Source organism: Gossypium hirsutum, chromosome A13, assembly GCF_007990345.1.
Source record: "Gossypium hirsutum isolate 1008001.06 chromosome A13, Gossypium_hirsutum_v2.1, whole genome shotgun sequence".
Taxonomy (NCBI): Eukaryota; Viridiplantae; Streptophyta; class Magnoliopsida; order Malvales; family Malvaceae; genus Gossypium; species Gossypium hirsutum.
Window position 1 is genome coordinate 3,500,055 of NC_053436.1, and position 24,802 is coordinate 3,524,856.

Here is a 24,802-nt window from a genome sequence, read left to right on the forward strand (position 1 = left end):
AGATTATTCGAGTATTACAGAAGATTTATACGAGGATATGGAGGGTTACTTAAACCTCTCACTGCCCTATTGAAGAAGGATACTAGGTGGCAGTAGACTAAACACACACAAACAACATTTCAATAGCTCAAAGAAGCCATGTGTCAAGCACTAGTGTTGGTTTTACCTGATTCCAAGCACCATTTTGTGTAAAGACTGATGCAAGTAGGCAATGGATAAGAGCAGTCTTAAAGCAAAAGGGTAAGCTTGTAGCATTTTTTAGTAAAGCTCTGGGAGTCAAACACTAGGCTCCTTCACATATGATAAAGAAATGTTGGTTGTACTCCTAGCAGTAAAAAAGTAGCATCCCTACTTGATTGAAAGACATTTTCAAATTAAAAACAGACCATCAAAGCATAAGATTTTTTATTGAACAACAGGCAATAACCCCCTATCAACAACAATGGGTTGCTAAAATGTTGGGTTATGATTACTCAATTCTTTATAAGAAAGGAACTCAAAACACTGTTGCAGATGCTTTGTCCAGGATTCTTTATGAGCAAGACCCTCAGATTTTTCAATGTGTGGGTGCTATTAGTCTTTCTTGGTCCAAGCTATGGGATCAGATTGTGGATTCTTATAGAGTTGATGCTAAGATCCAAAAATTGTGTTAGGAAATTCAAGACCAACCTAAGCTTCACCTTAAGTATTCTTAGGATGGCAGAATGATTTAAAGGTTAAGGAAGGTTGTGGTAGGCCATAATGAGCAGCTTAGGAAGCATATTTTTTATCTCTTTCATGGAGGGTTAGTAGGGGGTCACTTGGGTGTCCATGCTACTAGGCATAGAATTTCGAGCTTATTGTATAGGAATAGCCTTTCACAGGATGTTAAAAAATGGGTTCATGAATGTGTGACTTGTCAGAGATGGAAGGTGGACAATTCTACTTCTTTAGGGTTGTTACAGCCACTTCCTATACCTGATCAAGCTTGGTCAGCTATTAGCATGGATTTTATGGAGGGGTTACCTGTTTCAAAAGGGAAATCTACAATTTTGGTGGTAGTGGATATGCTTACAAAATATGGCCACTTTATTGCATTGGTCCACTCTTTTACTGCTATTACAGTGGCACATGAATATCTCAATCAAATTTACAAACTCCATGGCTTACCAAAATCAATAGTTTCTAATAGAGATCGAGTGTTCTTTAGCAATTTTTGGCAGGAGCTCTTTAGACATTTAGGCACCAAACTCCAATTGTCCACTGCCTATCACCCTCAAACAGATAGGTAGTAAAAAATCCTCAACAATTGCTTGGAAGGTTACCTATAATGTATGACTAGTGAAAAACCATCTGATTTGGTTACTTGGTTACCATTGGCAGAATAATGGTATAACACAACTCACCACTCAAGCATCAAAACTACTCCATATGAAGCCTTATATGGTCAACCCCCTTATATTCATCTTTCTTATATGGTTGGAGCCTCTCAGGTTGCCATAGTGGATCGAATGAGGAAGGTACTCCACTTTCATTTAAAGCGAACTCATGAGAGGATGAAGCAACTAGCCAATAAGAGGAGATCAAATAGGGAGTTTGCAGTAGGTGATTTAGTTTACCTAAAAATTCAACCATATCGACAGCATTCTTTGAGGAAATTTCGAAACCAGAAGCTGTCACCTCGATATTTTGGTTACTTTCCAATAGAAGCTAGGGTGGGGCTAGTTGCTTATCGGTTGCAACTTCCACCAACTGCTTATATTCAGTCCACTTTTCATGTTTCTCAGTTGAAGAAGCATATCAGATCTATATTGAGCTCTCCAGTGTTGCCACCAGTGGGATCTAATGATGCAGTTCTCAAAGAACCCATCAAGGTGTTAGATAGATGCATAGTCAAGAAGGGGAATCAAGCAACTACTGAAGTCTTGATTGAGTGGGTAACACATTTCTAAAAGATGCTACTTAGGAGAACTTGAAGGAGATCCAACATATGTTTCCTGCTTTTGATCTTTGAGGACAAAGATTTGCTTCGAGGGGAGGGGTAGTTGTTATGGAATGCAATTGTAACTGTCATTTCATATTTCTGTTAATTACTATTAGTTTTTTTTATTGTAATATGCTATGTTTTAGTATTATTTTTGTAGTATGGTGCGTTTTGTATTTGAAGGGGAATCAACGATTACTTAAATGTTTCGTTTTGGGAAAAAACGTCGTTTAATGAAACATTTAGTTTTGGCAATGGTTATTCTGCCAACTGTTACAATTTGTTATTCTGTTTCTCTTAATAGCCAATTAGAGAGAGCAGAGATAGTTATGAAATTTGAAAACCAGATTCAATTTTCTTAAATGTAATACCCCGAAAGTTTTTATAGTAAGATATTATCCTTGATATAGTAAAATAAGGAAATAAAGTGACAAAAAAGAGAAATTTTGAGTTATGTCAAAATTGAGAAGTATATTATGATATATTAATTCAAGAAATGACTAAATTGTAAAAGTGAAAAAAGTTTTGTTGCAAAAGAGTAAATACTCAAAATTTGAGGGGTTAAAGTGTAAATATGAAAAATTTGAAGGACCAATAGTGTAAATATTTTAAGAGTGGAATGATCTAGAAACTAAGGAAAATGGATGAATTAGGACCAAATTGAATAGGTGAAGAACTATGAGGGAGTAAATTGTAATTTTATCAAATTAAATGATGACTCAATGATGGAATTTTAAAAGATAATAAAGGGAAAAATAGTCAATTGGAAGAGAGAGAAATCTAGAAAGCAATGATGATGTTGGAGATATTTTAGATTAAATAAATAAATAAATAATAGTTTATTAATATTTTAATTTAATTTTTAAATGATATTTTATTATTTTATTATCATTTTATTTAGTATATATAAGGAAAGAAAGATGAAGAATCATCATCTTTCCTTTCCCATGCAAACCAACGTAAGAGAAGAAGAAGAAAAGAAGTTTTCTTTCTTTACAATTTAGTCTTTCCACCAAAAATTCATTATTTTTACCTAAAAATTGAAAGAATTTCCATAGCCATCAAGAGAGAAAGATAGCAAGGAGATGATGGGGAGTGAATATCAAGTTGGATTCAAGAAATAGAAGCTGAAGGAGAGAGAAAAATCAAGTTAAAGATTGAAGTCAATAAGAAAAGGTAAGAACATCAGGATTTCAATATATTTTTAAGTTTAATATTGTTGAAAAAGTATGGAATTGATGTTGATTTAGAATTTTCTTATATATGGTCTCATGTTCTTGTCATGTTAGTGAAGAGAAAATAAGAGAAAGTGATGAGAAATAGTGTAGAAAAAGAAAATAATGGTGTTATAAACATGGTAATTAATATCTTGCACTAAAACAGTTCTGGACAGCAGCTGTAGTCTAATTTTGAAAAATCACCAAAAATTTTAGAAATCTAATTATAGGATGAATAAAATGTTAAATTAAATCTTATTGAGCCTAGTTTCTTATAGAATAAATTATGTGAGAAATGGAATTGTAAATCATGAGATATAATAAATTTAGTGAGACAAGGTCAGAATAATTTTGGGTCCCCCTGTTCTGACTTTGAAAAATCATAAAAAATTGGATAAAAATAATCCTGGGTTTAAATTTATATGTTTATAATTCTGAATGAGTCTATTTTCAATATAAATAAACAGGAACATCATTCGAATTCTGTACGAGATAATTAATTTTTAGTGAAGAAGGGTCAGAACTGTCAGATAGCAGAATAGGGGTAACTTTAAAGAATAAACTGTACTTATTGGATAAACCAAAAATTATGAAAATTTTATGGTAAGAATATATATGAGTCTAGTTTCAAGGAAAATTATAGGATCTTAATTTGGAGTTCTATAGCTCCAGATATAAATGATTTAGTGACTATGACGCAGATAGACAGCTTGAATATTCATAAAAGTAAATAATAAAAATTACGGATAATGTTACTTACAAGTGTGTTATCTACATTAAGGATGTGGAATGGAGAGGAGGAGGAGGAAAAATATGTATGAATATTCATCTAGCATGGCTAATTTGTATATTTTAGGCTCAGAGACTAAATTGAATAAAAGTAAAACTTTATGGACAATTTTGTAAAAAATTCAAAAATGACCAAATTGTATGAAATGGATTATTTTATTATTTAAATACAAAATTGAATGAAATTATTAATTTAGTTCAAGATCGGGAGAAAACATGTTTTAGGGATTAAATTGAAAAGTGTTGAAATTATGGAAAATTATGATATTTTATAGAATTCATGGACTGTTATCAATATATATGAGAATAATAGCTGGAAATAAGGATTAAATTGCAAGAATTTTATTTTCCTGACCCTAAGGATGAAATAGTCACTAATTAAAAGTTTAGGGGCAAAATGGTAATTTTACCTAGAGCATTAATTAAATGCATTAGAATATGAAATGAATGAAAATGATGAACAAATTTATTTATAAAGATCCGGGCCACTCAAATATGAGATTTGATCGTGGAAAAGAAAAGATATCAGATTAATGAAATTATAAACACAAACAAGCAATGAGGTAAGTTCATGTAACTTGAATTATATTCTTAAATGCTTTAAATGTATGTTTTTGATATGAATATGATTTGAATGTTCATTATATGAAAAATTATGAAACATTGATATATTTGATAAAAAGGGGAAGAAATCACTGTTGAATGGAAGGAAAATTTGATAGATCTCTGAAAAGAAATTGACGGTAAAAAGGATCTAGCCCGGACGGGTGATCCTATCCTGATATAGCCCTCCCGAAGAATATGTGGAAAATGGATTTAGCCCGGACGGGTAATCCGAATTAGGATCTGAATTTAGCCTGGGCTGGTAATTCAGATCCAAGCTCATTAGAGTAATTGTCGTTGCAGGGGATTTAGCTTGGACTGGTAATCCCGACAATACTCTATGAGTTTATATTACAGGGGATTTAGCCTGGAATGGTAATCCCACTGTAAGGATGAGGTTCACGGGAGTGTGCTCTCTGATATGAAATGTGTAAGACCATGGTTGAAAGATACCATGGCAACCTGATATGAAATGTGTAAGACCATGGTTGAAAGATACCATGGCAACCTGATATGAAATGTGTAAGACCATGGTTGAAAGATATCATGGCAACGTGATATGAAATATGTAAGACCATGGTTGAAAGATACCATTGCAACGTGATATGAAATGAACAAGACCATAGTTGAAAGACACCATGGCAACATGACAGAAAATGAGTAAGACCATAGTTGAAAGACACTATGGCATCATGTCAAAGATAAATAAGACCGTGGATGGGAGACACTATGACATCTGTTGAACAATTGATATTCAGGTAATATGTATCAGATGACGAATGGTTATATGAAATGGTTGTGTGAAATGTTTACAAGAACTAGCCATATGGAAATATATGTACAAAATAGTTGTATGAAATAATTATGAAGATAGATAAACGAAATAAGTATAAGTACATGGAATATAATTTATGTTAAGTTTGATATAAACTATTACCGGAATAAATATACATTAAATATATGGAAATGTTGGAGCATGAAATATTGATATAATGAAATGAATGATATATGCTTATAAAGAAACGGTAAGAGCATGATATGTTTCATGACATGTACATATATGATTATCTTTGATATGTTGATACAAGGAAATTATGTAAGTTGAGACTATTATTAAACTCAAGTGCGATATGTTGAGAAAATAGATATATCAATGTTGAATTTATATAAGATATGTGCAAGTATACTAACAATGTTGCTATTCGATGCTTATACAAGTGCCAAACTGTTGATTGAATGGTAATATATTTATTTATATGATGCATTGAATCGGTAAGTATTTAAATTTTTTTTAGGTGATCTGTAAATTCTAGTAATGCTCCAAAACCCTGCTTCGACGATGGATACGGGTTAGGGGTGTTACATTCTCTCTCATTTCTCTCTTTCTCACCTTCTATTTTCTTAAGTTTCTTCTTTCAAAATCACCTTGCAACAAAGACACGTAGTTTTAAAGATGCAATCAAACCTGAAAAAGATAATAAGCAAAACTATAATAGTTATAAATGAGGATAATGGGATTCTTAGTATTTTACTTACTTTTCAAACACTGAAGAGGCTGAATCCGATACTAATGATGTTTTCTCAACAGTCCCACTTCTCTTTATTACCAAAAAACCAACTACTACAAAACAACACAAAAAGAACCTTTCTTTAATTACACTATACATAAAACAAAAAAAAAATAATAAAGAGAAAGAGAAAGAGAGAGCCTGGATAAGTGACATGTCACATAGATGGGTTTTGAAGGGTTTTACCAGAGAATTGAAACAATTTGGATCAGGGCCCGAGGAATGAATTAGAACAAGCTAAGGATGAATTTATAAGAATTTCAAACTAAGAAGGAATTTGGATCAAATCATAGAATTTCGAGCTTATTGTACTGAAAGGGCCTTTCACAAGATGTTAAAACATAGGTTCATGAATGTGTGACTTGTCAGAGATGCAAGGTGGACAATTTTGCTTCTCTAGGGTTATTGCAGCCACTTCCTATACTTGATCAAGCATGGTCAGCTATTAGTATGGATTTTGTAGAGGGCTTACCTGTTTCAAAAGGGAAATCTACAATTTTGTTGGTAGTGGATATGCTTACAAAAAATGGCCACTTTATTGCATTAGTCCATCCTTTTATTGCTATTACAGTGGCACATGAATATTTTAATCAAATTTACAAATTCCATGGCTTACCAAAATCAATTGTTTCTGACAAAGATTGAATGTTCCTTAGCAATTTTTTGCAGGAGTTCTTTAGAGATTTAGGTACCAAACTCCAATTATCCACTGCCTATCATCTTCAAACAAATAGGTAGTCAGACATCCTCAACAAGTGCTTGGAAGGTTACCTACGATGCATGACTAGTGACCATCTGATTGGGTTACTTGGTTACCATTGGCAGAATGATAATATAATACAACTCACCACTCAATCATCAAAACTACTCTATATAAAGCCTTATATGGTTAAGACCCTCCTATTCATCTTCCTTATATGGTTGTAGCCTCTCAGGTTGCCACAGTGGATCGAACCTTGTAGCACTGAGAGACTATGAGAAATGTACTCCACTTCCATTTGAAGCGAGCTCATGAGAGGATGAGGTAACTAGCCAACAGAAGGAGATCAAGCAGGGAGTTTACAGTAGGTGATTTAGCTTACCTGAAACTTCAACCATATCGACAACATCCTTTGAGGAAATTTCGAAACCAGAAGCTGTCACTTCGATATTTTGGTCACTTTCCAGTGGAAGCTAGGGTGGGGTAAATTGCTTATCAGTTGCAACTTTAACCAACTGCTCGTATCCATCCCATTTTTCATGTTTCTTAGTTGAAGAAGCATATCAGATCTGCAGTGAGCTCTCCAGTGTTGCCATTAGTGGGATCTAATGGTGCAGTTCTCAAAGATGGGGAATCAAGCAACTACTAAAGTCTTGATTGAGTGGGCTAACACATTTCCGAAAGATGCTACTTGGGAGAACTTGAAGGAGATCCAACATAGGTTTCCTGCTTTTGATCCTTGAAGACAAGGATCTGCTTCGAGGGGAGGGGTATTTGTTATGGAATGCAATTGTAACTGTCATTTCATATTTCTGTTAATTACTATTAGTTCTTTTTATTGTAATATGCTATGTTTTAGTATTGTTTTTGTAGTATGGTGCGTTTTGTATTTGATGGGGAATCAACGATTACTTAAATGTTTCGTTTTGGGAAAAACGCAGTTTAATGAAACATTGTAGTTTTGTAATGGTTATTCCGCCAACTGTTACAATTCTTTATTCTGCTTCTCTTAATAGCCAATTAGAGAGAGCAGAGGTAGTTATGAAATTTGAAAACCAGATTCAATTTTCTTCTCTCTCGTTTCTCTCTTTCTCACCTTCTATTTTCTTAAATTTCTTCTTTCAAAATCACCTTGCAACAAAGACACGTAGTTTTTAAGATGCAATCAAACCTGACAAAGATAATAAGCGAAACTATAATAGTTATGAATGAGGATAATTGGATTTTTAGTGTTTTACTCTCCAAACATTGAAGAGGCTGAATTCGATGCCAATGATGTTTTCTCAACAGTCCCACTTCTCTTTCTTACCCTCCCCCCCCCAAAAAAAAAGAATAGAGAGAAAGAGAGAGCCTGGATAGGTGACATAGTCACATAGATGGGTTTTGAAGGGTTTTACTAGAAAATTGAAACAATTTGGATCAAGACTTGAGGAATGAATTAGAACAAGCTAAGGACGAATTTATAAGAAGTTCAAACTAAGAAGGAATTATATTGGAAATATCCCGAAACAGAAAAGAAAATTTCTTCCCCCCAGCAAGCCTACGCTTTTACAGAGAAAATCCCTAAGAAATTATTTTGATCTTGCACGGAAAAAAAATCTCCATCTTCTATCTCACGCCGCAAGCCTACCCTTTACGCCCTCTTCTTCTCTTAGAACTGTATAACCATGGATTCTATATCCTTTTAAAATATAAAAATCAAAGTACTCCCAAAAATATTCTACCCTATAAAAGCCCCAATACAAAGTTTTCCATCCCTTTGCTGTCACTGAAAACAACCGAAACCTTTCCCCTTTTACTCTGATTTGGCTTCCGGTTATGGACAAGTATTAGTAATAGAAAAAGTATCAGAGAGAGAGAGAGAGAGAGAGAGAGAGAGGAATGCCGCTAGGGAAGTATTACTGCGACTATTGCGATAAGCAATTTCAAGACACACCTGCTGCTCGAAAACGCCACTTGCAGGGCCTCCAGCACCTCCGTGCCAAAGCTCAATGGTTCCACTCCCAAAACGCCCAAGGTACTCTCACTCACTGCTTTTCTCCCAACTCCCCTACTTCCTGCTTTTTTATTCAAATTTTTGTGATTGCAGATCTTTATCAAACTTCGGTACCACCCTTTTCAAAAGGCGTCTGCAATCGCTTCCTTAATACAGTAAATATCCCTATCTTCTCCTCTTGGAGTGCCATTTTTGTTTCTTTTTTACTTCAATCATATAATATTCAAGTGCACTTGGTTTTCCTGTTTTAGGGATTTTGCCAGTACGGAGATAACTGTAAATACTTCCATCCCAACAATGATTCTCGGACCCCAAATCCTCCACTTTCAACTGCACCAGCAGGTCTTTTTTTTTCTCCCTCTGTTTTATCAATTCATATTTGTTTATGCAGTGCAATGCAAGTAAGGATGGGTTTTATTTATATTGTTATAGGTGGTGTAGTTGGAAATGGAAATGGTATGGCAATATCGTGGGGTAATCTGCCTCCATCCTTAAAGCCCCCACCTGAGGCTGGATATCCACCTCTTCCTTTTGTGGATTGGGGATAAACTCTCTCTCCCCCTTGCTCTGTTTCTAGACACCAATTTCCTCATTTAGTTTCTTCATTTGTTAAAGCTGTATCTTCTTGTTTATATTAGTATTACATGTTAGATCACCCACTTTCATTTCCCTGTTCTTTCTCCTTTTACATTTCTTGTCATCATGAGTATGTCAATACCTTGATAATGGGAATTCATTATATTACACAACACAATTGTCTAACAAATCTAAAAGGTGAAGTGTTATGGTTCAATTGATCCTTGGTTCAGTTTAGTTTGTGCATTATAGGAACATATGGTAAGAATGCAAGTGAGAGTATGAATGTTGTATGATTAGGTGGCGGAATTTGAGTAGATTTCCAAAGTCTATCCATAAGCTTCAAAGCTTACTGACATTTAGAGATTATTTGATGTTTCAAAGCTTCAAGTGCCTGTCTGATCAACCTCATATTCGTAGAGGAAATTCAACCTGGTAATTGGAATTCGCTTCAGTTCTCGCACTTCTTTGGTTGCTAAGGCATTGAAATATTTTGGTTAAAGGGATGCAAAACCTCTCGTCTCTTAGATTCCTGGCTGAGTTGCTGTACAAGTCTGAAATTAGAGGAAATTGCTAAGTGAGGGATCTCTGTCTGGGTTGCTCTTACCCATTTGGAAGTCATTGAAATCTGGGATTGCCCCAACTTTGAGGCATTGGTTTCGTAAGATTTTATTTTATTTTAATTAATTTATAAAATGTTTATATATTAAGTTTAGAATCCATTTTGACTATATATATGTAACATACTCCAGAATTTTCTAATTTCTTTTAAATGATGTATATTTGAAACAAGTTGATTTTTAGAATATATATCTAATTCAATTAGAAAAATAAAAATAAATTTTCATTTTTTTTATTATATATTTTTAGTTTTGAAGTTTTTATATACTTTTTTATACGAAATATTTAAATAATTTGCAGCATATTAATTGATGTATTGATTTTAGCTCTCCATTTATTTTTCACCTCTTTAGTCTTTAAACTTACGTTGTTTGTCAAATCACTCCCAAATAAATAGAAAAATTAATGTTTGTTAACTTTGTTGATATGTCATACACGTTTTATATCAGTAATTAAATAATTTTAAAAATTTTAAAAAATTCAAGTATTAAAAATTTATGAAGTATTAAAATTGTTAAAAAAGTATAAAAATATTTTTTAAATTTTTAGAAAATTAATTAATTGTTAACACGTGGCAATTTACATTTATACCACGTCAGCAAAGTTAATAAACGTAACTTTTCATTCATTTTTGAGTGATTTGACAAATAATACAAATTTAAGAGCTAAAAGAGGTAAAAAAAATAAATAGTGGACTAAAATAACTTCTTTTTTCTTTGTAAAGACAGGGGGCTAAATAAGTCATTATGTCAAAAAAATAGAACTGAAAAATCGGTTAAAATTTGATAAAATCATTTATACTATTATTTAATCTTGTAATTGAGGTCATGAGTAAACTAGGTACCCATTTAATTAGTGAAACTATAAAGATATCTGTTCGTAATTAAAATAAGTCATATTATTCGAAAGTATTTGTCTTTTTAATTTTAAAAAACAAATAAAAATTTACATGTCGTTAGATTTGAACTCACGTTATTTACATAAAAAGGTTAACATTTAGTTTGCCTCTCTGAACTTGTTCAGAAGTATCTAGTTGGTACTTGAATTTTTTTTACATAGTTGGTACTTAAACTTGTATTCTGTCACCCAAGTTGGTACCTCCTTACTAACACTGTTAGTTTGTGCTGACATGCACTGATAGCCAATATGGTATGACACGTGGCAGCTTCTCAATATGGCATATGATGAGCATAAATTAAAAAAATAAAAAAAAACTTTAAAATTAAATTAATTAATAAAAAAGTATAAATTTTTATCTAGGTTCATCCTTGATATGAATAAAATTATATTTTTTATTAATTTATATATTTTTAAAGTTTTTAAAATTTTAAATTTATATCTACCACGTGTCATATTGAAAAGTTGTCATGCGTCACCAATAGATTGGCTATCAATGCCACGTTAGCATAAACTAACGGTATTATTGTAGAGGTATCAACTTAGATGACAGAATACAAGTTTAGGTATCAACTAAGTTCAAGTACCAACTATGTACTTTTGGACAAGTTTAATGGGTAAACTACATATTAACCCTTACATCAACAAAACATTAACTTTACATCTAAATCAAAGCTTTATTGTAATATAATTTTTATATTTTAATTGTACTATGCATATTATTTTCCCATCAATTGTATATATTGATAATATTGTTAAGAGAGTTAGTGTCACAAGTCAAAGCAACACTAGCTCAATATTGATGACAACACTGTGATATTATTAATGTAACGACTCAATTTTTAGTGGTATCGAAAAATGCGATTTTGGGACCCCATTTGCGTAACCCGAGTTTGTAAATATTAAATAGGGATATTTATGGAGTTAGTGTATAGATTAATTGAAATTTGGATAAGTAATTTAGCCGAAATTGTGATTAATTATACCTAGGGACTAAATTGTAGAAGATTAATTGCTATAGATTTTTTATTAAGAAAATGCTTGGGGACTTAGATAGCAATAATGTAAAGGATCAAAATAGTAAATAAACCAATTTGCAATATGAGATTTTGGAGCTTGATTTAGCTAGCTCATGTACCAATTTGTAAAACTGTTAAAGTTTTGAAAGTTACCATTGTTGAGAATTAGATGAAATTGGTGTGAAATTGTTAGAAATTAAGCTTGGTATATTCAAAAAAAGGACTAAATTGTAAAGCTTAATTGTTAGTTTCGTACATTAGGTACCAAATTGAATAAAATGCAAATATGTCATGAAATGTTAGTAGGGATAGAATATAGAAGGTCCCTGATGAGTTTTGGTGAAATTAGATTCTAATCTGGGGCCCTAAATTGAAAGTTATGTTTATCATTGTTTTAGGGACTAAATTGAATAAATTACAAAATCTGTGTAATTTGGTATTTGATTCTGATTAGGCTAGAAATTGATTGTATAATATGTTTTATAATTATTTGTACATAATGACAACACCGAATAGCCGAGAGGGAAAGGAAAAGTAAAAATCGTTGACGAGTGACATATGTAACCTTGATTTGTACTTTTATGATTCATGATAGAAATATTTGATTTCATATGCATGTTTATTGGTTGTTGAATCATTGAGGTGAGTTTATTATGATAATATGAAATGTTTTGATTGAATTTGATATGAAATATCGAGATTAGAGAATTAAAATGAATAAAATGGGAAATGATATGAAATACTTAAATTGTGATATGTGATATAAAAATTATATTGAAATATAATTTTTCAACTTATTCTTTTGCCTATCTAAACATCTGTGTGAACAACTATTGCGCCATATTTAACTTTCTACAAGTCATTTTTCAACTTGAAATAGTAAGGCCTAATATAACTAGCCTTCCTCCGATAATGGAAAACCATTCTCCTTGTTTTATTCTTCCATTTCATATCGTTGCAAACATGTTGTTGTCTAAATGGTGTTCTGTTCAGTATTGGAACAGACCTTATTTTTCTCCACCGTTGATCTTTCATCAGTTTGTAATAATGAGATCTAATATGTTTGGCCTTTCCACAACAATAACAAGCATATTTTCTATTATTCTTTTTACTTGCCTTAAAAGAAGAAATAACAACCATCTTTTATATTTAGTAAAATTCTTAGGAGATATAGGTTTGTTACCAAGTTCATTATGACTAGGTTCGAATCTCTTAACAACAAATATCTCATCACTTTTGCATTCACATTTCTTGATAGTAGCTTCGACATCATTTAACTCTTACTCATTTGCTTTCAAAGTAGCATCTTTTTTTTCAAGCATTTCATTAGCTTTTTTTAAATCAACAATCATATCATCTTTCTCTTTGACCACTGTTTCAAGTCTCTATTATTTGGCTAAACGCATCTTTTAGGTTGAAAAAAATATCATTGTCATTTTTTAATTTAATGCTTTAATCACCGAATGCATGTGTGATAGAATCACCTTTCTTCTTGGACTTCATTATTGCAAACCGTAGTTTAAGATTCCCTTCAAGTATGTTTGAAGTCAAGCTCTGATACCAATTGTAATAATCTCGATTTGTTCTGTGTTCAATTCGATATTCAGATAGTATGTTTAGACAATATGTTCAAACAAATGTTGGAATAGAACATAGGCAGTATGCAAATAAGAGAATGAGAGAAATAAACATAAGAAATTTGTTAACACAATTCAGATTTACCAATCCTACTTCGCGAAACCTTGCTTAGTAAATAATTTCATTCAACAATTGCTCCAAGAACTTATTGGTTAAATCTCAATCTACCCTTACACAAAGAAGTGATTGTAGTCCCAATAACTAATCCCAACTTGTTACAAATCATTCACCTCAAAAACCTCACAATACAACAAGAAAAACTCTCCAATAAGCCCACGAAATGAGTGCAAAAGTAAAAGGAAAAATAAACTAAATCAGCACAAGCAATCTCCTAGCCTCCTCTTCAACATGCAAATTGATGCCTAGTTATAGGCCAAATAAGGCAACCTTCAAGATTAGATTTTGTAGAGATAAATACTTCAATTTGATGCATAATAATCCAAGATAAAAGCCTCCAAAAATTATCCCAAAATACAACCTTATCATTAAGTAAAATCATTAGTTTAACCATCAAATAAATAGCTTAAAGGATAAAGATAAATATAAACTTTATCCAATAAGGCAAGTCGACCAAATCTTCCATAAGCCACCAATTTCGATTATCATGGTTTGAGATGGATTACAATACATCTTGGAATCCATTTGCTTATGGTAAAATCATGTGTAAAGGATCCAGTCGATCAAAGGTCTTGTCTGAACAAGTGTTTAAGTAGTTATTTAAACACGTTTGTTTGAACAAGAGCCAAGTCATTAGTCTTGGAAAGCCTTGGTCTTAATAAGTTAGTTGACTATTTTAAGTTATTTACTTTTTTAAAAAATGTATTTTTACTTCTGGTGTGAATTTTTCCTTTAATTTTATAAAATTATTAGATAATGGCATGTTTAATATAGGTGAATATATTTATACAAAATTCGTATAAGATTAAAACGAAGCTTTAGTTAAATTAATAAAAAAATAAAATATCTTGATAATAATGATTTGATATTACATATGCATCTTTGTATTTTTTTTTAATAGTTGAACAAATATGATATATTTTTCTCCTTTTTTATCTTTTAAATGTATAAAAATATCGAGGTGTAAAAAAATGTTATTTTAAATTATTTTCAAAACCGATGAATAGAATTAAGGGCGAAATCAGAAAATTTTGTAACAATGATAAAAAATATAATTTTATCATTATAATAGCCTATAATTTTATTATTTTTAAATAAATAAATTTAATTTTTATAATTTTAAAAAGATTAAAATGTAATTTTATGTTTATTAATTTAAAATAAACGTCTAAATCAAATTTTCAATTTTAGAGGATTGGGCCTATCACCCCTGGTTTCGCCCTGAAGAGAACCATTGTCAACTCTAGCTTCCGATCAAATTATATGACAAGAACTAAAATCTCTGAAAACATATAATACAGGGACCTAATATAGAATTAGACCAAACTGATAAAGGAAATCAAGCTAGAAAACTGTACGGGGATTTACATACCTGCAGCGAGTCAGTAATTTTCTATCTCGCAGTTTCCTTCGAGACTTTCATTTGAAAAAGAAAAAAGGAGTTCATTACTTCTCTGCTTCAGCTACTCCTTGTAACGATTTTTCTTTTCCTTTTCAATTTGGTCCTTTCAATTTTCTTGTTGGATTTGAAGCAGTAATCATTTTTCCGAATCGTTGAATTCCTCTGTGAAAATTTCTGATCGGTGTTTCGTCGCTCCGTTGAAGAATGCGGCCGTCGCCACGAAAGAATTAGTAAAACGGAAAGAAAACGGATAAAACTAGAATGCGAACCATTTGCGACGTCTGCGACAGGGCCGCCGCGATCATATTCTGTGCCGCCGACGAGGCTGCTCTCTGCCGTTCCTGCGACGAAAAGGTCTATTTTATCATTTCATTGCCATTTTAGTACAATTAATTGATATCCGCATATTTATACACGTCTACGTATATATGTATAGTTGATGATCTCCAAATTCTGTATATTCCTAAATTAGCCGTATATATATATAATTATTTCTGAAATTGGTTTTATTTTGCTAAATTAAATCAATAAGGAAACTTTTTATTGGGAGTTTTTAGGTTCACATGTGTAACAAGCTTGCCAACAGACATGTCAGAGTTGGTTTAGCCGACCCCAGCAATGTCCCACGCTGTGATATATGTGAAAATGCACCTGGTATATATATTTCCTTTTTAATTGTATAATTATTGTGTAAACTACAGTTTTTTGGAAATTTGTTCATTTGTTGATATTTTTGTACGTAGCTTTCTTTTACTGTGAAGTGGATGGTAGTTCCCTTTGCCTGCAATGTGATATGATTGTACATGTTGGAGGTAAAAGGACCCATGGGAGGTATCTCTTGTTGAGGCAGAGAGTTGAGGTTTGTCACTCTTTAGTAGGCAACATTTTATGTTTTCATGTAAAATTTGGAAAGCCTGCTAAAATTCTTTCCCTTGCTTGTAGTTTCCAGGGGATAAGCCTGGTCGTTTGGAGGAACCAGGTTTACAACCGCTCAGTCCGGATGAAGTAAGGAAGGATCTGAATCAGCAGTCAAAGCTTGCAGTGAGAGAGAACCGGCAAAACCGTGGAGTCTCTCATGTTCCATTGCTTGATGATAATGCTAAGGGTGATGGAGAGGTAGGAAATGAGTTGATTGATCTAAATGCCAGGCCACAACAGGTGCAGGGGCAAGCTTCTATCAATCAGGTATCTTCGATTGACTAGCTTTTTTCGTTCTTAAGTGTAATAAGATGTCCTTTTAGAACTTAATTGATGAGGTGACTGTTTTGTTTTTTAAGGAGCAAGCCATGGATGTTTCGAGTGGCAATAATCATGACTCTACAAGTGGGATCCCTGGTGGATCCTTCAAACAAGAGCCTGAAAAATGAGCTAGGTATAACTATTATCCCCTACTTATACTGTTGACTTTGTTTAAGAGCATTGCAATCATGTGGCTCTATGATTTTTCTGTTTTTATGTGCATTTCTTGATAATTCATTATAGATGCTCATTATGTATTTGAATCTGTGTGATATCAAATTAATGAAGTTTACAAATAATTAATAGGATTTCCCAAGCTGGTTGGCTTCCTTTCACACGACATTGGTGCTTAGATAGTATTTTAAAAGACTTGTCTGGTTTTTCAAAGTAGAGCTTGACCTGCTGAGCAATTCCTGATTCTCATAGTCATATGAGAAACAGATGGATTGGCATCTAGTTATTTATGAATTATTAAACTACAGAGTAAGAATGTCTAGGCTTTTCTATTAGGGGCAAGTTCTGCTAATGTTTTTGAGAGAAATGGTATCTTGTGCAAGTAATCTTTAATCTTCATGCACGTGGAAAGTCAGCTTCTCCTGGCCTATCTATCTCATGGTTTGTTTCTCTTATTTAGGCTCGTGTCGAACAAAACTAGTCCGGCTTGTTATAGGGTTATACAAAAACTATAGTGCTATTATTTTCCACTGGCAAAAGGATATAATTTTGATGAAAAAGGAATAATGTTTTGTTACTGAAGTTGATTGGTCCTTTGTTTGTGATGAACTTCCCATGGCTAAAGCTTCCTTTCTTTTAAGTCCAGATATTGGATCAATTTTACAACTCAAGTTTTGTTGCTATCATGTCTGAGATTTTCTTAATAAATCACACAACTACCATGTTTGTTAGCACATTTTATCAGGGCATTTGCTTTGATTCAAGTCTATGACAATTAAGAGTAAGACAAACAACTGGGAAATATAGTCGCTTAACCAAGTAGTAATTGTTGCTAGTTCTATGATTTCTCTTACGTTCCCTCAAAACATGCACACACATATGCACACACACAAACCTTTCTTTCTACTCCTTTGATAATTGAATGAGGTTTCTTTTCAAATAATGTTGTCCAAATTTTTGGCTGCTGCAGATATAGCTGGATCAGTTTTCTCACATCTATGTATTTATTGAGTAAAGCGCTTGCCTTTGTTAGATATGTCTTCCTTCCCCATGGATTAGTCTCTGTCTATTCAATTCCTTTACACAAATGAAAACTTTTGAAGGTAACTTTTACCCATGTACCAAATCAACATTCTTGCTTAACCGAAAATAGTTGTGACATATATGTTTGTTCGAATTGCCAACTACACATCCTTTGTGAATGACCATTCATTTAAATTTCTTGAACATTATTGCTGGTGATTACAATGACTAGTTGCCATTAAATTGTAAGTGGGAAATAGAAGAGTAATGGAGGGGGAATTTTCACTTTTGAAAGGAAAAATTCCCCTGCTTGTTTTTCCGGAAAATTTCTTTTCTTTTTTGGTTCGAATTTTGGGGCCGAAAGCAGAACAAGCAGTGGGAGACTATGAATCATGTTGCTCTTACACCCCTTCTTAGTGGCATCCAATTTTACCTTTGTTTAACTTCCATTATGGCGTTTCTTCTACTTTTGCCACACTCCAATAGCAGCTGAATTTTTTTTGATGGAATCCAATAATAAGATGGAGAAATATTATGAAAAACACAGTTTAATTGTCTAAGTAGATCCGTCAATGGATTGGGTGCACTTAGGCACGTGTAAGTCTATTTCAATTTTTATGCATAATGATCCATCCTCTTAAAGTTAAAAATTCCTCGGAAAATGGATCGATAATTAAAAGAGAATCTGTTTCTCTTATAATTTGAGCAAATCATTACATGTCCAATTCTTGATTCATTTTTGAACGGATTTTTTTTAGTCCAACATTTCCAAGCAGACATCTTCGAGCAGGATCGAGAAATGGTAATCCGGAAGTTAATCAGATCAGTTTACCCTAATTTTTCGTTTAGTATTTATGATGATGCATTTATAAGTAATCTCATCAGCAAGAAGTTTATTTAACAGTACATTGCAATCCAGAACAAAAAGTAGTCTCCAGAGCCTATAAAACAATCAACACAAAGGGAAAGAAACCATATCATGAAATCTCCATCATCTCAGCTAAAGCTTTGCTTGCAGCAGCTTAGTAGACGTAGCCCTTAACGAACATTCCTTTCTTGGCCTCTTCTGATTCTCCCTCGCCGGTGTATTTCCCGAGCTGAGCGAGTGAGTTGGCTTTGGCACGGACAAGGAGCGTATCCTGAGCAGCCTTAACGTTCTCGGGTCTGCCTCCCCATGTCTTCAAGCAAGTGTTCTGGAGAGCTCTGGCATACGAGAACGAGACGTGCCATGGGTTTGGAGATTGGTTCATTGCGTTCAAGTTGAGGGTTGCTTCAACCTCGGATTGTCCACCAGACAAGAACTGCACAACAGAAACAGTTTGTCCAATCCGTTAGTACGGTTCATTTTATTATTTCACAATGCTTTCGTATAGAAAATGTACCATGATTCCAGGAACAGCTGGGGGGATTCTCCTGTGGAGAAGCTTGAGGGTGTAATCAGCAACTTGCTGTGGGGTGGCCTTGTCTTTGCATTCAGCACCAGGAGTGACCATGCTGGGCTTAAGAAGGATGCCCTCAAACATTACATTGTTCTCAGCAAGGTAGAAGAAAACCTCAGCCCAAACCTTCTGCGCTACTTCGAAAGTCCTATCAATTCCATGGTCACCATCAAGCAAGATTTCCGGCTCCACAATCGGGACCAATCCACTGTCCTGCAACACAATGGCCACAAAAATCACTTCTCAATAAGTAGCACACACATAATGATTATTCCTCAGCTTCATCTATCAACTTACTTGAGAAATGGCGGCATAGCGAGCAAGTCCCCAAGCTGCTTCTTTAACTGCCAAGGCAGATGGACCATTTGGAATGCTCACAACGGTACGCCTGTCCGATCAAAAAGAGCTAATAGTGTTATACAAGAATCCTTTACTTCAACACTGCATAATCTGGTTGAGAAGTCATCGAACATGGGATTACCATTTGGCGAAACGAGCACCCTGCTGGTAGTAGGCAGCTGTGCGGGATGAAAGACCGTCAAGACCTTGGCACCATGACTCGTTGTTGGAACCAGGGAGTGGAACCAAACCCTGTTATTTTGTTTACCAAATCATTCAGTTCCAAGTATCCTCTTTAAAAATATGAATTTGTGGATGCTTTTTGGTTAAGCTTTATACCTTGTCAACTTTGATACCAGGGACAATATTTTGCTCAACAAGAACATCGACCATCTTTTTCCCATCGATGGTAGATTGGTAGAGAGTCTCCTCGAAAAGGATAGCTCCCGAGATGTAGTTACCGAGGCCAGGGGCAGACACGAGAAGGGTACGGTAAGCTTGCCGGTTTGCCTCGGTATTCTCGAGACCAATCGAGGCAAGCCGCTTCCCACATGTAGCATTTGATTCATCCATGGCCAAAATACCACGACCTGGAGATGCAACAGTTTTCTACATCCAAACAAAGAAATAATATTTGAGCATGCATGAGATAAAAATACGATTCAAGACTACATTAATTCTAAGACATACCGCGGTCTTAACAAGCTCATCGGCATATGAACTAGCACGGACGGTAAAGGCGGCCGATGTAGGGTGTGACCGTACAAAACAAACCGAAGGGTGGCGGAGGTTTTGGCCCTTAATCCACTCGGACTTGTCGATAATAGGTGAAGACTTGAGGAGAGTAGCGGAAGCAGAAGCCATTTTTCTTGGGCTTTCAGAGGGCTAATCAATGAAGCAAGTCGAAGGATGTTATGAGGGGCTTTATTATGTCTAAATTTACACTATAATCTTATCTCTTCAATACCGGCCTTCCTTCACCACACATGCAAGTCTCGCTCACTGGATTTTATACTTGCGTTTGTCTATACTATCACTATACCAGAAGATGTCACATTTGAGGCTGTCGTGCTCCGACCAATGCCCTTGTGCCATGTGGATGATAATTTTGTACATTTGGCCGGGATGCATTCCGTGATTGATATGGATGATTCTATACTCACCTCGTAAAACATTGTTTCAAATAGGTTTATTTTTTTTTCTCATTTTTTCAATTTACTTTTATTTTTTTATTTAATTTTAAAAAAAGTAAAGGTTTACTATAACATTTGTTAACTAAACATGACACTTTTTCCTAATTTGGTACTTAATTTTTTTTGTTCAATTTAATACTCAAACTTGACACTTTTTCCTAATTTGATACCTAAACTTGACACTTTTCTTAAGTTGGTATCTAAACTTTTTGGGAGTCCAATTTGGTAACTCAACTTGACTCTTTTTTCTAATTTGATACCTAATATTTTTTTTATTTGGCTTGGTACTTGTCAAACGTTTTACAAATTACTCCAATATCTAACAATGTTATTCTTTTACAAGGTAGCAAAAATAATCAATGTATTTTATATGTTCAATTACTTTTAGTTTTATTTAATTAATTATTTTATTAATTAAAAATAATGAATTTCTTTTAATTTGGAGTTTTTTAAATATTTTTTTTATTTAATACTAATTCATTAACCATAGTCAAATATCTATTTTTTTAACATGAATTTCCTATAACACTAACAATAAAAAAAATTTAACACCGTTAGTGCTTTGCATAATTTGTATAACATTTAATAAATTTAAGTACCAAACTGAACCTAAAAATAACTTAGGTACCAAATTAGGAAAAAATGCCAGGTTCAGGTATCAAATTGGGCCCGAAAAAAATTTAGGTACCAAATTAAGAAAAAGTGTAAAGTTTAAGTTTCAAATGTTATATTAAGGCGAAATTAAAATATCATTCATTTTGTGTTGTAGCTACTTTTTTCAACAATATATCTTTAAAGCTTAATTGTAAACTTTCTCTAAAAATATAATATGCCTTACTATTACATTTAATATTTGTTCATAATGTGAAAATGTAATTAATAATATTATTAACAGGTTTCTTTTTCTTTTTTTGAATAATATTAACAGGTTTCTATTAAACTAGAATATGTGGCATTTTAAACGGGATGATTGAGTTGATTAAATTGATAATAAACTTAATTGGATAAAAATTTAAAAAGTATAAAAATTGAGGGGTTAAAATATAGTTTCTGTACTTTTTGAAAATTAGGAATTTAATCTTTGTACTTGTATTTTTAAAAAATTAAATCCTCTATCTTTCAAATTTTAAAATTTAAGTCCAACTATTAACACTAGACTTGATCATTGGTCAAGCTAGGTTCGGGCCAAGTCGATGTAGAAATTTAGGCTTGGACTTGACCCGAAAAATGGACCTAAAATTTTATTCAAGTCTAACCCGAATTAAATATGCTAAACCTAAGCCCAGCACAACTTATCTTATTAAAAAATTTAGATTATTTTTTTATATTAAAAAATATAATATACCAAATTCACTAAAAATATTAAAATCTAAAAAATAACAATCGAAATTAGACATTTGATCGTAAAGTTTTGGGGTTACAAAATTCATCAATTTATAGCAACAAAAAGGATGTGGTGTTAAGTTTCTTACATTGACTAGTAACAAAATTAGCCTTTAAAAATGAATACCTAATCTTAAATATTAATTTGTTAGTTAGGTTATTTTTACACACTAACCTCGTCAAGGCATCGCTCAAAAAAATATTAATCAAATATCGTCGTTTCTTTTTCTAGAAAACGGGTTTTAATTTTTATTCAAGTTTGTTTTTTAGTTTTATATTTTTATTTAAACCCTCACATTTTTCGAATGGGTCTTCGGGTCTAAACGGATGGTTCAACCTATGATCAAGTCTAATTAATATTGTTAACTTTTTTTGTTAAATTTGTTGCAATGACATTTTAAAATTTTAAAAAAATAATCACTTGATAGCCATGTACGTAAAACAACATGTTGTAATTAACTTGAATTTAACAAAAAAAAAAGTATTAACAGTTAGATCTAAATTTTAAAATCTGAAAAGTAGATGATTAAATTCCTAGAAATACAAGTACAATGACTAAATTCCTAAGTTTTTGAAAGTACAGGGACTATATGGAAATTTAACCAAATTGAGGGATAATTAGACCTTTCAAATAATACGGCATATTAAAGAGTACAAATGCATGATATTGAGAAAGGAGTATAGAGTGTGTAAAAGAGAGATTCCTTCTCAACTGAAAGTAACCAAATATGAGGTTCTAAATTTGTGCAGATTAATGGCTGTGGTTTTGAAGTTAAGCCCCCACATCAGACGGTTGACAGAATGCCATCCCTTGAGATTTTTCTTTCATGAGGACCTTGGAGAATGGAGCCAAAAGCATATGATATGATGTGTGGCTGAGATTCATGCAAACTGGGCTTCTGTTTGCATTTGTGGCCAACTGCAACTCCTATAAGAATTAACCAAAAACCCCAGATTCATGATAATGGCTGCCGAAAATTTTCAAACAAAATACGATCGGAAAAAATTTAAAAACTTCCGTTGCCGGGACTTGAACCCGGGTCTCTCGGGTGAGAGCCGAGTATCCTAACCACCTAGACTACAACGGAATTCTGTTTAACAATTTGAATAAATTTATTAAGTCATTTATCGATTAAGTTGCTATTGAACTTCATCATACAGTATTCCGATTTTTAGTTTTTTTTTTCTCACCCAAATATAAAAAATTACAAAAGAATCAGTAAATTTATCAATTTTTAACGTTTTGGCCACTTGTCTCTTGACTCGATAACGGACTGATGACATGGATAGGCTTAATAGCTAATTTGGTCCTTAAACTATAACTAAAATATTAATTTCATACTTCCCTGAAGTTATGATTGTACATGTTGGAGGTAATACGACCCATGGGAGGTATCTCTTGTTGAGGCAGAGAGTTGAGGTTTGTCACTCTTTAGTAGGCAAAATTTTATGTTTGTTTGTAATTTTGGAAAGCCTACTAAAATTCTTTCCTTTGCTTGTAGTTTCCAGGGGATAAGCCTGGTCGTTTGGAGGGAAGCGGGACTGCAACGACTTGGTCCGAATGAAGTAAGGAAGGATCTGAATCAGCGGCCGAAGCTTGCAGCCAGAGAGAACCGGCAAAACCATGGAGTCTCTTGTGTTCAATTGCTTGATGATAATGCTAAGGGTGATAGAAAGGTTGGAAATGAGTTGATTGATCTAAATGCCAAGCCACAACGGGTGCAGGTGCAAGCTTCAATCAATCAGGTATTGTCGTTTGACTGGCTTTTTTCGTTCTTAAACTTGAATGCTAAGCAGTGTAGTAAGATGTTCTTTTAGAACTTAATTAACGAGGTGACTGTTTCGTGTTTAAGGAGCAAGCCATGGATGTTTCGAGTGGCAATAATCATGACTCTACAAATGTGGTCCCTGTTGGATCCTTCAGACGAGAGCCTGAAAAATGAGCTAGGTATAACTATTATCACCTACTTATACTGTTTACTTCTTTTAAGAGCATTGCAACCATTTGGCTCTAAGATTTTTCTGTTTTTATGTTCATTTCCTGATACTTCATTATAGATGCTCGTTACGTATTTGATATCAAATTAGTAAAGTGTACAAGTGATTAATAGGATTTCCCAAGCAGGTAGGCTTCCTTTCACATGACATTGGTGCTTAGATAGCATTTTAAAAGACATGTCTGGTTTTTCAAAGTAGAGCTTGACCTGCCAAGCAGTTCCTGACTCCCATAGTCGTATGAGAAACAGATGGATCGACATCTAGTTGTTTATGAATCATTAAACTATAGAGTAAGAATGTCTAGGCTTTTGTATTAGGGGCAAGTTCTGCTAAAGTTTTTGAGAGAAATGGTATCCGGTGCAAGTAACCTTTAATCTTCTTGCATATGGCTAGACAGCTAAATAACTTTTGATCCCAAAAGATGGTAAACATGGCGGCTTCTGCTTGCCTATCTATCTCATGATTTCTCTCTCTTACTTTAGTCTCGTGTAGAACAAAACTATCCGGCTGGTTCTAAGGTTACTCTTACGTTCCCCTCAAAATATGCACACACACACACATGCGCACACGAACAGCTAACCATTCTTTCTACTCCTTTGATAATTGAATGAGGTTTCTTATCAGATAATGTTGTCCATCAATGTTTGGCTGCAGATACAGCTGAATCAGTTCTCGCACATCTATGTATTTATCGAGTGAAGCGATTGCCTTTGTTAGATATGTCTTCCTTCCCCATGGATTAGTCATTATTGCCGGTGAATTAGAATGACTAGTTGGCATCAAATTGTAAGTGGGAAATAGAAGAATAATGGTGGGGAAATTTTAACTTTTGAACGGAAAAAATTCCCCTGCTTGTTTCTCCAGAAAATGTCTTTCCTTTATCTGGTAGAATTTTGGGCCTGAAAGCA

At 33.4% G+C, this 24,802-nt stretch overlaps 4 protein-coding genes, 1 long non-coding RNA gene and 1 other non-coding gene across 10 annotated transcripts; 3 read left to right on the forward strand and 3 right to left on the reverse strand.

Annotated features, from left to right (window-relative positions):
* The first annotated feature begins 455 nt into the window (after positions 1-455).
* LOC121212753 (uncharacterized) lies at positions 456-7,583 on the forward strand. Its single transcript, XM_041086165.1, has 5 exons — positions 456-623; positions 903-1,267; positions 1,363-1,369; positions 1,473-1,916; positions 7,458-7,583. The coding sequence occupies exons 1-5, from the start codon at positions 456-458 to the stop codon at positions 7,581-7,583; spliced, it is 1,110 nt and encodes a 369-aa protein (XP_040942099.1).
* Positions 7,584-8,361: 778 nt separating this feature from the next.
* Positions 8,362-10,257, forward strand: LOC121212173 (zinc finger CCCH domain-containing protein 3). Of its 4 annotated transcripts, none has more exons than XM_041084491.1 (4): positions 8,362-8,857; positions 8,930-8,991; positions 9,088-9,178; positions 9,269-9,644. In XM_041084491.1, exons 1-4 carry the CDS (start codon positions 8,722-8,724, stop codon positions 9,382-9,384), a joined length of 405 nt encoding a protein of 134 aa, XP_040940425.1. In that variant the 5' UTR covers positions 8,362-8,721; the 3' UTR covers positions 9,385-9,644. The 4 variants fall into 4 exon arrangements, with proteins under 4 accessions (XP_040940425.1, XP_040940424.1, XP_040940426.1 ...); XM_041084492.1 differs by lacking the exon at positions 9,269-9,644 and adding an exon at positions 9,797-10,257 and having other exon boundaries at positions 8,369-8,857; XM_041084493.1 differs by lacking the exon at positions 9,269-9,644 and adding an exon at positions 9,713-10,257 and having other exon boundaries at positions 8,372-8,857.
* Positions 10,258-13,680: 3,423 nt separating this feature from the next.
* LOC121212175 (uncharacterized) lies at positions 13,681-15,213 on the reverse strand. The gene is made up of 2 exons (XR_005907368.1): positions 15,077-15,213; positions 13,681-13,974 (listed from the first exon to the last, which is right to left on the reverse strand). It is a non-coding gene; the product is annotated as an uncharacterized lncRNA (long non-coding RNA).
* Positions 15,179-23,839, forward strand: LOC107913528 (B-box zinc finger protein 19). Of its 2 annotated transcripts, XM_016842141.2 has the most exons (7): positions 15,179-15,460; positions 15,664-15,760; positions 15,850-15,965; positions 16,049-16,067; positions 19,088-19,099; positions 23,500-23,642; positions 23,753-23,839. In XM_016842141.2, exons 1-7 carry the CDS (start codon positions 15,368-15,370, stop codon positions 23,837-23,839), a joined length of 567 nt encoding a protein of 188 aa, XP_016697630.1. In that variant the 5' UTR covers positions 15,179-15,367. The 2 variants fall into 2 exon arrangements, with proteins under 2 accessions (XP_016697630.1, XP_016697629.1); XM_016842140.2 differs by lacking the exons at positions 19,088-19,099; positions 23,500-23,642; positions 23,753-23,839 and adding exons at positions 16,384-16,478; positions 17,490-17,748 and having other exon boundaries at positions 16,049-16,291.
* On the reverse strand, positions 18,421-20,186 carry LOC107913527 (fructose-bisphosphate aldolase 1, chloroplastic-like). The gene is given in 6 exon segments (NM_001327086.1): positions 18,421-18,843; positions 18,925-19,194; positions 19,279-19,369; positions 19,463-19,572; positions 19,660-19,929; positions 20,011-20,186. Coding segments are annotated over 6 exon segments (1,194 nt in total). The 5' UTR covers positions 20,185-20,186; the 3' UTR covers positions 18,421-18,564.
* Positions 22,912-22,984, reverse strand: TRNAE-CUC (transfer RNA glutamic acid (anticodon CUC)). The gene has a single exon. It is a non-coding gene; the product is annotated as a tRNA-Glu (tRNA).
* Positions 23,840-24,802: the final 963 nt, after the last annotated feature.

Bases quoted from the DNA above. Each gene is read 5' to 3' on its own strand.
- LOC107913528 (XM_016842140.2), top strand. From the start codon at position 15,368: ATGCGAACCATTTGCGACGTCTGCGACAGGGCCGCCGCGATCATATTC. The intron at 15,761-15,849 runs GTATATATATTT...TTTTGTACGTAG, and splicing joins TATATGTGAAAATGCACCTG to CTTTCTTTTACTGTGAAGTG. The intron at 16,292-16,383 runs GTATCTTCGATT...TTGTTTTTTAAG, and splicing joins GGCAAGCTTCTATCAATCAG to GAGCAAGCCATGGATGTTTC.
- LOC121212753 (XM_041086165.1), top strand. From the start codon at position 456: ATGTTGGGTTATGATTACTCAATTCTTTATAAGAAAGGAACTCAAAAC. The intron at 624-902 runs GTTGATGCTAAG...GTGACTTGTCAG, and splicing joins AGATTGTGGATTCTTATAGA to AGATGGAAGGTGGACAATTC. The intron at 1,917-7,457 runs GTAACACATTTC...CTAATGGTGCAG, and splicing joins CTGAAGTCTTGATTGAGTGG to TTCTCAAAGATGGGGAATCA.
- LOC121212173 (XM_041084490.1), top strand. From the start codon at position 8,722: ATGCCGCTAGGGAAGTATTACTGCGACTATTGCGATAAGCAATTTCAA. The intron at 8,858-8,929 runs GTACTCTCACTC...TTGTGATTGCAG, and splicing joins CCACTCCCAAAACGCCCAAG to ATCTTTATCAAACTTCGGTA. The intron at 8,992-9,087 runs GTAAATATCCCT...TTCCTGTTTTAG, and splicing joins GCAATCGCTTCCTTAATACA to GGATTTTGCCAGTACGGAGA.